The sequence below is a fragment of the Cricetulus griseus genome, chromosome 7 (assembly GCF_003668045.3).
Source record: "Cricetulus griseus strain 17A/GY chromosome 7, alternate assembly CriGri-PICRH-1.0, whole genome shotgun sequence".
NCBI classification, from domain to species: Eukaryota; Metazoa; Chordata; class Mammalia; order Rodentia; family Cricetidae; genus Cricetulus; species Cricetulus griseus.
In genome coordinates, this window is record NC_048600.1 from 123,101,720 (window position 1) to 123,115,453 (window position 13,734).

The 13,734-nt window shown below is 37.2% G+C and overlaps 1 protein-coding gene across 4 annotated transcripts in view; it reads right to left on the reverse strand.

The window, feature by feature from the left end:
- Abca5 (ATP binding cassette subfamily A member 5) overlaps positions 1-12,788 on the reverse strand; it is a 64,002-nt gene extending 51,214 nt beyond the window's left edge. The window contains exons 1-4 of one of the 4 annotated variants that reach the window (XM_027425793.2): positions 12,556-12,788; positions 4,011-4,130; positions 2,792-2,996; positions 1,447-1,608 (exon numbers count right to left, since the gene is read on the reverse strand). In XM_027425793.2, the coding sequence (XP_027281594.1) occupies positions 1,447-1,608; positions 2,792-2,996; positions 4,011-4,112 (469 nt within the window). In that variant the 5' untranslated portion in view covers positions 4,113-4,130; positions 12,556-12,788. The remainder of the gene's footprint in view (positions 1-1,446; positions 1,609-2,791; positions 2,997-4,010; positions 4,131-12,555) is intronic. The other 3 variants (XM_027425790.2, XM_027425789.2, XM_027425792.2) reach the window with 3 other exon arrangements.
- Between the last annotated feature and the right edge of the window lie 946 nt (positions 12,789-13,734).

Genomic DNA, 13,734 nt, shown 5'->3' on the forward strand with positions numbered 1-13,734 from the left:
GTAGTTGACCAGCAAAAATGGACTTCACAGGTCTTTTGTGTGTGCTTTTATTTGGTTACAGTTTTGGTTTTTCACTTTGTTTTCCCTTTTGGGTGATATATTTTGTTTTCTAAATTTTAAGCGTTTTGTGTTGTATTGGGTTTTTGATTCTTTTAACAAATAACTTAAAGTTGGGTGAGCAGGGAGGAAGAAAGGATCTGGAAAAACTTGGGAGAGGAAAAAATACAGTCAAAATATATTTAAATCTAAAATTGTTTTAAGTAAGAAATAAGTAAATAAATAACACAGGATGGAGGGAGGGGGAGAGAGGGAGGAAGGAAGGAAGAATAGAAAAAAGGAAGGAAGGATGGATGGACAGACACTGGTTGCTCTTGAGGACCCATGTTCAATTCTCAGCAGATGGCTCACAACCACATGAAAATCCCGTTCCAAGGGATCCAAAACCCTCTCCTGACCTCTGTGAGCACCAGGCATGCACATGATACACACACATATGAACAGGCAAAATACTCATAAACACAAAATAATACAAAAAAGTCACTTTTATGTTTTAAGGTAAATCATTCTATAATGCAGATTTATCTCTGACACATGGGTAGGTCCAAATTCATAAAAAGAGAAATAAGAATTTTCCAAACAAGCTTTTGGGACAAAGGAAAAACTTTCCATACTTACAGTGAACTTAATATTGTACGATAAACAGAGTTGATATTATCTTTTCATGGGTTTAAACAACTGAAGGCAGTTCTCTGTTTCAAATGTAAACTAAGAAATTTTATTGGTAGGAGACCTTGAGATTTTAAACATTTATATCATACCACAGTGAAAACTATTACATGAAGGAAAAATTATATATTTAGAAACTCATACAATGAAAGATACAATTTTGGGTTTTTTTTTTTAGATTTTTTATTTATTTATTATGCATACAACATTCTGCTTCCATGTATATCTGCATACCAGAAGAGGGCAGCAGATCTCATAACAGATGGTTGTGAGCCACCATGTGGTTGCTGGGAATTGAACTCAGGACCTCTGGAAGAATAGTCAGTGATCTTAACCTCTGAGCCATCTCTCTAGACCACAATTTTGTTTTTTAATGTAAATAACATTTACATAAGTGTATTAAAATTAAAATGAAGATTAAAGTGATTTTATATAGCATAAATTTAGTGTAGATAGTATTTGGGACAATGTACATACACAATTTTTATTTCTGGATACAGGGTCTCATTATGTACCCCAGCTGGCCTGGAATTAGCCTAGGAGTAAAGGCAGGTGCCACATACCTGACCTCATATCTAAATTTTTTATGCTGCACATGATAGCTTTCCTACCTGAACAAATGAGTTCAGTTGAAAATGATGATACTAGACACCACCTTATTTTGATTATAAAGAAATGCACTTAACACTGAGTTCAATGATTACATATAAAATTACTTACCTCTTGAATCCATGTAAATAGAAGACACTGGAATCATATCAGGAAAAAAACGAAGTTCATAGGACATGATGTCTTTGAAAACCACACCTACAAAGTTGCTTGACTTAGAAAGACTGGATGCTAGCATTTCTTTCTCATTTGCATATTCTTCAGTAATTATAACTGTAAAATATTAGGACATATGTAATTAAATCAGAAACTGCAACAACTTACTGTAGTACAGTAGATCCATGTTATATTTGATGAATGAAATATTTTAAGTACTATTGTCTTAGTCACTAATTTCTTAGAAAATGAAGGTAACTGCAAAGAAAACAATAACATAAAATGATCAGCAGTATTATTTTACAGACAGTAAGTTGTGATCTATGATACAGTATAATATGAAACAATATTCAGAATATTCCATCAAAATCCATTATTTGAAAATTTCAATATGTTGTAATACATTCTAATTCTATATTCTAATACTGAATGGTTTTTATATCATCCCCACTTTTAAGTCTGTTTGGTTTTGGTACTGAAAAAAAACCTAGGCCCTTGAACATGCTACCTATCCTTTTTAAAGTCTGTAAGACTTCTGACAGAAATAAAATTATAAAAATAATAATGCAGTTCAATTACCTGTTTCATGGTAAAATAATTCCTAATAATTGAAGTTTTACTTTTAAATATTTGTTTCTATAAAGAAAATGTTTCTAGGCATGTCAAGCTCTTTGACATTGTGATACAACATAATCATCTACAAGGTTCATGCTAAAGAATCATGCGACCAAGTTAGAAAACAAATCTACTGTTTCAAGTAATTTTGTGTTGAGCCATATCCATAGTTCTCTTCCACCTCAACTACATGCAGCCCATGACCCACAGATGAGCATCTATGTTAGCAACCATGCTAAAACTCTACAAAGTCTTCTTTGAATAAAAATCAACATTTATGCCTAATACTGTTTATTCCTCTTTAGAAGCTAAATGGAGAAAACATTGTCACCATTCTATCACGTAAGTTGAACAAATTTTTAAAATATTTTCTCTTATTGTTTGCAATAAGTTAACTTCACTACAGAAGATCCAGAATTTGTTGTGAAGGAACCTAGAACTGGTACTTGGCTTCATTATCCATTAGCTGTGTAAGTTCACATTAGTGACTTAACTCTCCAAATTTTAATATTCTCACACATGATACCTAGCTAATTAACTGGATTGCTGTAACTCTAGCTCCAAGGAATCTTAAGGGCTCTTCTAGTGTTCATGGACACCTGCACACACATGTATACACATTCACACAAATGCATACAACATAGGCATAAATAAAAATAAATCTTCTTTAAAAAGATTACAATACCATCAGGAAGATGATCAGTAGATACTCTCTGCATGATGCTGCTTGTAGTATTATTCACAGGGGTATATCCAAGAATAAGGTTAGAAAGGCTAGATTTGTCCATGGGGCTAAGTTCTATATCAGATACTTCTTCGTATTTCTTATTTGGATGCATCATGCTAATTAATATTAGCCAAAATAAAAAAAACAGGGGAAAAAGAATTTCCTACAATAAAAGAAACATAGTTATTACAAAGTATAAGGATGGTGGCAAAAAATGAAGATTTCTATGCAAATACATAGGTAATACTAAGGAAATTAGCAAGAAATTGTCCTCTCGTTTGTAGAGAAAGTAAAAACAATCCTATCCTAAAAGGATAACTATGTTGAGCATCCTACCAAACCCCAAAACATAGCTGATCATTTTCAATATGCATTCAGTTCTACAGAAATGTTTTAATACTCAAGTATATAGTAAAGTGGCATAAAGATAATGTTCAAATGTCTTAAGAGTACTTATTTAATACCTACTATGTTTACTCATAAAATCCTAAAGTAACCTGCAAACAAATCCTTACAAGGATTATCACTAAAATGAAATGAACTTGGAAAAAAGAAAAATAAGTAAATGAGTAAATAAAAACTCTTTGGTTCTGAATTAAAAATAGTACCTTATTAATATCTAAACTACGAGTAAAATTACACTTGATTAGTTTATGGCCTGCTTTACTAGGCATGAGCCTACTTTTGCTAGTTTCAGAAGATAGCCCATACTTGAAATTATTGCCAATTTGCTAGCTAGACTTCATTCTTTTACCAAAAGCACTACATACTAGGGTACAACTCTTGTGACATAGGTTTAGTATTCTTTGGCAAGTTAATGCAGAAACCTTAAGGTGGAAATATGTGGGGTATAAAATTGTGTAATACTCTGTTCCAAAAAGTTATCTGTGGAACATTACTTCATCAACGGGGGAGAAAATGTATACCTAAAATTCAGAATCACATGCTGATGTTAGAAGTTAACTGAATCGAGTAATCATTAATACATTTAGGAGCATTGGTTCATTCCTTTTTTTTTTCTTGCTATCATAAACAATACAATATGCTCATATTTTATAAACAAACTGAAGGAAATAAAATTATAATGAAAATGTATTCAGAAACATTATCTTAAAATAGAACACATCAAAGCAAAACAAACCATAAAAAGGCACAATAATGAGTATTTTTAACTTACCTGAACACTACTTTTTTTAGTCCTGCATTTAACGAGGTAATTTTTCAGTAGAAGTGTTCTAGTCTGTCTCCAAACTCCCACTTCCCTAATTGCAGTTGCCATGTTTTCTGGGTCAGCTTACTAAAAGGAAAAAAAACAAAAAAAAAAAAAAAAACTTGACTATCCAGTAAAGCAATATGATATTTAATGGCAACATACAGATATTTTTCATTCCCAGGTAAAATAAAGTTAAGTATACTGCAAGCTCTCCTACTTGTACAGAATGCATGAAAGAGTAATCTGACAGCTCTACACAATATATAACAACATATGAAACAGGGAAACATCAAAATTTTAATCATCCCCAAACCAGCAATGAGCTTACTACTTTTTCTCCTTTGGTACACTCAAACTGAGCACATGAGAACTGAGCACCAAGACAGAGACGGCTTCAGAAGTTAATTTACAATTCTGACTTGAAGAAAAGTTAGTCTTAATACTCAGAAGATGTGGAAATTTTGTTTTTATTGATCAAATTCCTTTCCGTGTCCTTATCCTGAAAAATCCCTTTGGTGGCACATTATCAGACTATAGTAATGAAAGCCTAATGCTGCAAAACTCTGAGGAAGGGAAACTCCCTCTCCAGAAGACTGGGTGGATTCCTTTTCTTTTCTTCCCCACTGTTCTTTTACATCACTCTTCTACCACTGGGTCCTGAACAGTAGTTACTGCTGCAGAAGTTAAGTGACACAGTGAAACTTTCTCACTAGGGGACCAAAAGAGCAGACAGGGGAGAAGAGAAAATATGGAGGTCAAATAACAAGGGGAGCTCTGAAATGCACACACACATGCCAAAAATGAAGTTTTTATTGCCTCTTATATTAATTCCCAAACTAGGATTATATGGATCTCATCCTATGAATGTTAATAAAGACTGGAGAAACCAAACTAGCAGACACACCACTAACCAAATCCAGACTGGTCACCAGGCAGCATACACATGACAAACCTTTTGAAAATTCAACTGAAGATGCAAATAGTTCAGAGAATGTTGGAAAAAACTTACAGCCAAAACCTAAAAACCTTCACAACCAACTAAAAGAAAGTATCAGCATATCCACAAGATTAAGAAAAAGCTCAATGTCTTAAACAACCACAAATTACTTGGCAAATGGCCAATATATCCCATTGTCAAAATGACAGTATTGCATGAATTTCACCAGAAACCACAAAAGCAGCATCTGCCTTCAAACTGTTATGCCACTGACAGACCAAAGAATCAAACAAGTCCAGTTTATTAAGCAAAAGAAAAAAAAAAGTGTGTAAAAGGTTACTTACGGAGTGGTAGATGACCCCACCACCACCACACCCACCTAAAAAGTTCTTATTTTACACAGCTATAATCATACAGCAGAATTTATTTAAAATAAATTGAATAAATAATTTTAAAATTGGACTAAGAATCAATGCTAAAGTGACAAAACAGGAACAGGAATTAAAGTCTAGATAACAGAAGACAAAGATAAAACTAGACACTGAGAAAGTTACATGCTTGCATGTTATCTACCTTTGCTCTTATTGTAGATTTTGCTAGTTTCAGAAAACTCTCAAACATGGGAAGGAATGCTCTATTTAGTGTCAGTCTGGTGCACATAACAGCAAATGGGTTTTGCTGAAAGACAGGAGTCTGGCTAAAATTTGAAGGACTAAAGTTCCTACACACAAATTTTGAAATTTGTGACAAAAACCTCAAAGTAGCTAGCAATCTGGGAGACACAGAGAAATAAATTTGAAACTAGAGTGGAAGCCCCTCCCTGATAGTTAGCACTCACAGAGCTGGGGTAAAACTGTCAATAAAATCACTCAGCTGCAGACTAACAACTAGCCAAACAAGGGGTTCCATATTGTAACTGGTGCACAGTGGTAAGTTTGTTCCAGAAATAACCAATCACTTTCTAACGGATCTGAAACCCATGACATGGAAGGGAATTTAAGGGAGGGAATTTACTCCTGATACTGCAAACCCATCAAACAACGCCCATGCCTAGGGAAATCATCATAGGCCCCAGTGGGAAAATACTACAGTTGTTTTGCTAAATGGACATGATGTGCGTTGTAAACTACCTTCTAAATAACTATGGTTATGCCCATAAACTAGTGTGGCTATCAGCCTTTGTGGGAGAGGGTCATATGTTCTTCAGTGATGTGTCCATTGGTCAGTTTTCGTTACTAAAGTAAATAAGCCTCCATCCACCCACCCATGTGCATGCAAGCAACTCTAAATACAAAGGGGCATTTAATTTTTTTGTTTCCATTTAAAAAGATAAGTGGGGAGTCTTATTAGGAAGTTGTTTGATGGAAGGGCAAGGAACTAAGAGAAGACAATGGGCAGAATATGATTAAAGTATAGCATATCTATTTTTGAAATTGCAAAAGATTTAAAAAAAAGCAAAAACAAACAAACAAAACCCAAGGTCTTGTTAAACCTTTCAAAGCAGCTGGTGCTGTCTTGTTTTATATAAACCTACCTAAGAGAGGCCACTGATGTGAGTCCAAAACAAAGACAGTTTGTTCCAAGTTCTGTCTCTCTCCACTTCAGATAAAGAAGCAAACAACTTTTTAGAAGCAGTTAGTCTTCTCCTTAATAGATGTTTATTATTAAAAGTTAACTTAAATGACTATCCTTTTTATGTGCAGAGAAAAATGATTAGACTAGAACTTTCTAATTAACAAAGAAATTACAACTTTTACTTTGCTTTTCCACTTTGTCACTGATATATAATTACTTATGCAAGGAAAAAACATCATTATAAAACTATTAAAAGAAATTAGAAACAGTGCAAAAAAAAAGCAATCAAGAGTACACTGGTAATCACATGTAAGCCAAAGAAAAGAAAAAGAAAAAAAAAGAAAAAGCATAGTAATTCAAAGGTAATTTACTACAAAACAAAAAGAAACATCAATCAACTCAACATGAATATACCCAAGTTTTCTGCCAAAAAGCAACTTAGTAAATATCACTAAATTATTAATTATCAAATTGTATGTTTAACATTCCATTTTAGATATCAAATCCTCCACAGAATAGCTGGATTCATATTTCTACTTTGAACTGTCACTTGAATTCAAATTTGAGTCTCTCTTGTCTGAAGTTCACAAACCTAATTATCCACTTCATATCTTGTGAGAACTTTTTAAAACAAAACTAAATCCAGACTGGGTACAGTGGAGCATGTCTTTAATCCCAGCAGAGGGGGGTGGGTCTCTGTGAGTTGGAGGCCAGTCTGGTCTACACTATGAGTTCCAGGTCAGCCAGGGCTACAGAAAGAGACCTTATGTCTTTTAAAAATAACATTACATAAACAAAATAAAAACCCCTAAATTCTACTTTCCAACCATGAACCCAACAAATACAACACCATTTCCATTTTCTCCACTACAACTACCCCAAGTGGCATTCATTACATTTTCTTCTAGCAATTTAAAATTTTTGTTTGTTTTGTTTAATTTTTTGTTTCTTTCAAGAAAGGGTTTCTCTGTGTGGCCCTGGATGTCCTGAAACTCACCCTATAGACCAGGCTCAGAGATCCACCTGCCTCTGCCTCCCAAAAGTCATAGGAACTGAATTTACCTTAAAGACATTTATGAAAATGTAACTTTCTACTGTTAAGTTTCCACCTAATGGGAAATTCTTATTATGCTCAAATTTGATTTTTCTTCCTTGGGCCAAGTGCCAAAAGAATGTTAAGCAACACAACATAGGCACCAAATCAACAAATACAATTATTACTAACACTTGAAATAGTATAGCATAGTGGTTAAGAATATGACCCTTGTAATCAAGCCAGCCAGCATAAATCCTGCCTCCATCATTTCACAGCTCTGAGATCCTAGGCAAGTTATTTAAGATTTTTGTCTCTACTTGTCTTTTGTAAAACAATTAGAATACCTATTTGGAGTTCTCAAAATAACTAAATGAATTGGTACATGTAAAACTGAAATCCTGGTACAAGGCAACATTTATTAATTATAAATATTTGTTGCCATTTTATATAAAAGTAGTAGAACTAATAGACACAAGAGAATAATAAAGAATGCCATATTCATGGAAGAACAACAGGGTGATTAAAAAAATTAGCAGAAACAGAACTCCTATATAGTGTCAACAACTTCTAAAGACAAACTGGTAAACTATAAGTAAGGCTGAATCGTGAAAATCCACCAGAATGGATAATGATAAAAAAAACAAACAAGGGAAAGAAGTATAAAATCTGTTACATAGGAATACTGATGTAATCAGTATGATGGCTGGTCATAGTTAAGATTTTTTATTGAAAAGCAGGTCTAATTGTGTGGAAAATATTTCATTTCAATATTTTTGAGCTTCTATCCATCTAAGTAGTAAAACTTGACTAAACTCTAGTGTGACAACTATAAAAAGAAAATCTGAAAGTCTACTAAATTAGTCTTTTCTTTTCTACCATATAAGTAATTGACTTAAAAATAAAGCATTACACATGCCAAATACCAGAAAATAAGTTAAAAATTAGGAAACTGGGGCTGGAGAGATGGCTCAGTGGTTAAGAACACTGACTACTCTTCCAGAGGTCCTGAGTTCAATTCCCAGCAACAGATGGCTCACAACTATCTGTAATGAGATCTTGTGCCCTCTTCTGGCGTGCAGGCATACATGGAGCCAGATTATTTTAAACATAATAAATACATAAATCTTTTAAAAAATTAGGAAACTATTTATTTACTGTGTGTGTTGGGAGTTGGTTATATTCTTCCACTATGTGGGTGTTGTAGAATATGTGTACACTGTGTAAAGATGTTTTTATTGTGATAAAAAGCTGAACAGCCAACAGCTAGGCAGGAGGTATAGGCAGGATTTCCAGGGAGAGAAAGGAAGAGGAGGAGAATCTGGGTGCACAGGAGACACCAGGAGAAATGGAGATTAAACAGGAAGCTTAAGATGGAAGAGAGTTAATGCCAAGTGACAGAATGTAGATTAATATAAATGGGTTCATTTAAGTTATAAGAGCTAGTTAGAAACAAGTCTAAGCTATAGGCCAAGCTTTCATAATTAGAGATCTCTGTGTCATTATTTGGGAGCTGGTTGGCAGGACAGAGAGAAACTCCTTACTTACTGGTTTGGAGAACTGAACTCAAGATTTTCAGGCATGGGGACAAGTGCATTCACCCACTATACCATCTCACTGAATCTAGACTGTTTATTAAATGACAAATTGTTTAGAGATTTTTTTTTCATGTAAGGGAATCCTGTATTTTACTGTCTGTTTAAAAAGTGTTTTTCTTAAGAGACCCATTAAAAAAAATCTCTAACTTATCTAATATTACCATCACCTCTCTCAAGCATTTTAGCTAGCAATGCATCAAATATTTTGGAATAAACAATACTATTTTATAAGAGGCAAAATCACCTTGGAATTAAAATGTATTATGTAGAGCCCATTTTTAAATCCAGGTTTACTTCTATGATGTATGAAGTAAGATTATATCTTATACAGAAACTGAGCAACCTTAACATTCAGAGCTATTTACTGATAAGGTGTATTCAGAGACCTTCTTGGCATATTTAAAAGAGTCTTGGGAAGGCTCTCAACTGAAAATATGTTCTGTACTTTCAAAAGATGACTATTTGAGGTCATTTCTGGCCAACTCAAACAAAGCTAACAAATGAAACCACTGTTTCATTCTCCCCTTTTACTAAGTTCATTAGTTAACTAAGTAATTAGTTAACATAGTGCAATACCATTTTTATGTGTTTAAGTATGAGATACTTAATTTAAAAAAAAAAGTCTTACTTCTATTTGCTTTTCTGACACCACCAACGGTAATACCGAAATAATCTTAATACAAATTCCTTTGTCAAACCTTTTCCTGAGAGTCCTAACAAACAGATTAAGGGTCTGAAAACTAAGATGGAAGAGAAAATGGTGTCTAAGCCCAACCCACACCTTGCTCTGCTCTTAATCTTAGAGTTAACAATGTATGAGCGGTTTGGGGGGGTGTGATGAGATGAGACCAGGTTTCACTGTGTAGCCCTGGATGGCCATTAGCTTCCAGAGATTCAAATGTCTAGCCTGTATCCACATGTTTTTTAATGGTTGGAGGGAAAAAATCATATATTAAAAACTCTGGATGGGTCAAAATATGAAATTCAAATTTCAGGGCCTTTATATGAAGTTTTGTTGGAATACACCCATGCTGATTCATGTATGTGTGTCTAAGCTAAGACAGATTCTACTTGGTCTTCAAAACATAAAAGATTTAACTCCCTTACTCTTTATCCAAAAGGCTGACTAATTCCTTTTAACAGCTACAGGGGACAGGAACAAGAGGGGGAAGTGGGTCATTTTTCTAACATTTTCTGAAGAATTTCTTCGAAAAACAGAAGAAAAAAAGTATATTGTTCTCACTAACTTCAGGTAAGTAAAATAAAACATAATGTTCTAATCCCAGTTGAGGGAAAGAGTTTGGAAAAGGGTCAAGCAAAATTTCTAAGCAGAGAGAAAACTAAGGGAAAGCTGGACTTGTGTAAAATAAAGAGCAGAGTGGAGGCAGACTGCAAACTGAAATGGGGCAGGTTATGGGTGTATGCCCTAGAAAACAGAAACTGGAAACAGATTGTGAAATACCTTTTCTGCAAAAGCTAAACACTAATTTTGTGCACAGCCAAAGAATCCCTTTCTGCACCTTGAATCCCTTTCTGAACCTTTACACCCAAGGGGACATCTTCCACTGCCTGTCAATCACACTTTACAAGCCCATTCACTTTCCCGGTCCTCAAACCTCCTATACTTCTGTCTCTAGCATCACTTTCAAACTATGATCTGGATTCCTACTTTAGTGAGAAAACGGAAGCAGTCAAAAGAAATTTCTCCACTATTCTATCCACTTACCCACATCTCTGCCTGTAATCATGGTCACTTTAAACAATGTGCCATTAAAGCCTAAACTAAAGACTCCATTTTCCCTAGAACTCTAAATCACAAAAGCTTATATGCAATCTGGTTTTAGCTATACTTTTAAGATTTAATTTTTGTAAAAGAGCTATTAACTTATCCGGCAATGCACTGAAGGAAAATTCTGCCCAACTATACTACTGGCTTCTCAGTGAACAAAATAAGCCTTTAAATTTAATAGAAGATCAATCATAAATGCTTTCTTCACTGATCCTTTAAAATTTACTGGAAGTGGTGACAATAATAAAACAAAATACTAATGTCAATAAAGTTTAATCTAAATTTTGTGACAGCATGTCTTGCTGGAGAAAATGATGCAATGGCACCCATATAGCAAGTCAGTTAATAGTTTTTCTTATATATGATATTAATTCCGTATAAAAGTTTAAAGTTTGCTCTTTAAACTGTTTCCAATCTAGTTCTCACACTAATAAAGATTACAATTTACACTACTATGCAATTACTTTTTCAATTAAACTCAGCGGCAGATATTAAAAATGATATTCATCTTTGTATTATTGGAACAAATTATTATCTGGAAAGTAAAAAACAGTGAGTGTAAAGTATTAATAAATTTATAGCCAATTTAAGATTTCCCTATGTTTAATATCATGTTAAGTTTTGCATTTTCAAGAACACATCCAATGAAACGACCCAAATTCAAAGACCAAAGTCTCTTAAGTCTGATTTCAGGGTAAATACCCACAAAAGTGTTCTAATAATGTTCCCATCTATTGAGTCTTGTCTGGTGAGACATAAAAATGCTCTCTGGGCAAACCAAATGTTTTGGGGTAGAGCACCAGAATTAAGGAGTCTGGCACGCCTGAAGTAGAATCTCAGCGTCTCATTTTTGCCCCCAGCGAGGGCTTTATTAATGAAGTTGTTTAACCTCTTTAAGACCCATTTCCCACATCTACTCAACTAGAGTGCCATCTAAAACCTCAGAGCAAGATGAAGTAAGTAATGCTCACTCTGGCTTAGAGCCAGGCATGCAACCTACAATGTCCTCGGCAGAAAGTAGACGTGACTGCCTTGATTCTTTTACAACATAAAGAGAGCCAAGCCTGGGAGAGCTGGGGTGAAACCCTCGGCTCTCCCCGCCTCAAGGCCGCTCGCTGCCCCCCATCCGCCTCGCTGTTTCTTCCTCCCTGAACCATTTCTGCGCCCGGGAATCTTCGGTATGTTTGGGGAATTCGGATATTTACAGTCCCCAAACCGTGTCACGAGCTCTGCGGATTTCCCTCTCACCCCAGAGTCCTCTGGCCGCACCAGACCCGCCAGACAATCTGCCCCCCAAGCGGGACGAAGCTCCTTAGCCCTCGGGAGGGAAAAATGACTCCGGTTTGGTTTGGGGGTTGTTTTTGTTTATTTTTTTTCCCTTCTGCTCTCTCGAAGCTCTGAGGATGGAAGCGCTCCATGTCGCTGCCGACGGCCCGAGGTCCCGGTCGGCGCTCCCCCCCCCCCGCCAGCATCCCCGGCGAACCAGCATCCTCCGGCCCGGGCGGCCGCCACACCCTCTCCCGGCCCCCGCTGCTCGGCTGTCCCTGCTGTCCCCACCGCCCCCGCCACCTCGTCACCTCTCTCCGCAGACGCGACTGGCCGAGCCTCAGGCCTAGAGCGCCGGGGGTCTCGGCGTCCCCTCACCCCGGCGTCGTAGCCGCAGCGCCGTCAGGCCCAGGCCGAGCGCTTCTCTGCGGGGACCGTGAGAGTCACCGAGCTCAGAAATGCTGTGAAGGGATGAAACGCGGGTCAGCGGGACCGAGCGAGCTGGCGAGCGAGCGAGCGAGCGAGGCAGCGAGCCAGCGAGCGCGCACGCGCGTGCCCGCCGCACGGCTACGCAGGGAGAGCGCCGCGCGCGCGCGCGCCGCCGGAGCCACGCCCCCTGTCCGCCTCGGAATGCACCTGAGGGCTGGGCGAGCATAACGCGCGTGCTCCTGGGGCTCAAGACGGGAGCGCGCTTGGGGGGCGGAGCTACGGGTGGGCGGGGCTCTGAGGCTTTCTCGCTGCGGCGGGATCTCAAGGAGCTCGACCGGTCCTGCTGACTCAAGCTCAGCTGTCCCGAACCTCCTGGGAAGTTTGCGGCACTCTCTAAAGAGGACAGTTTTGAGCTACTTCTGCAGCCTCCTGGAGGATGGCCTTGGCCCTACGCCCTCCCATCTGCCTCTGTTTCCTTGCAGTTAAAGTCTCCCGCTGCGGATCCTTCTCCCTCCGGCTGGCTGCAGCGTCCTCATTTCTGTAACTATTACCTTCCCCTCCCCAGTCTCAGACCCGGGACCCTGCACATCCTGAAATTGACCATGCTTTGGGTTCCTTCGTATACCCGCCTTAAAATCTGCAAATGTGACAAAACTTGGATTATTCCCAAATCCAAAGATAGGACCTCTGGCAGAGATTACATACCACACTTAATTCTTACTTAATCTGCAATCTGATGTTTGGAGTTCTGTTTACCCAAAGTGACCTAAGCAGTGGTCAAGGTATTTCAAAGTAAAGTTCACAATAGCGAAATTACACTTATCCCTGAAGAATACAGATTCTTTCTTCTCCAGAGCCCACCAACTGCCTCAGATAGGGGTGGAACTTCATAACACACACACACACACACACACACACACACACACACACACACACACACACCATTCACGCTGGGATTTTAGATGTCTCGATTTTAAATGGGTTTTGTGCATACAGTCACTGTTGGTGTGTTGCACAGTTACTTAAGTCTTTTAAATTTGTGAATGTGTACATCGTTCATA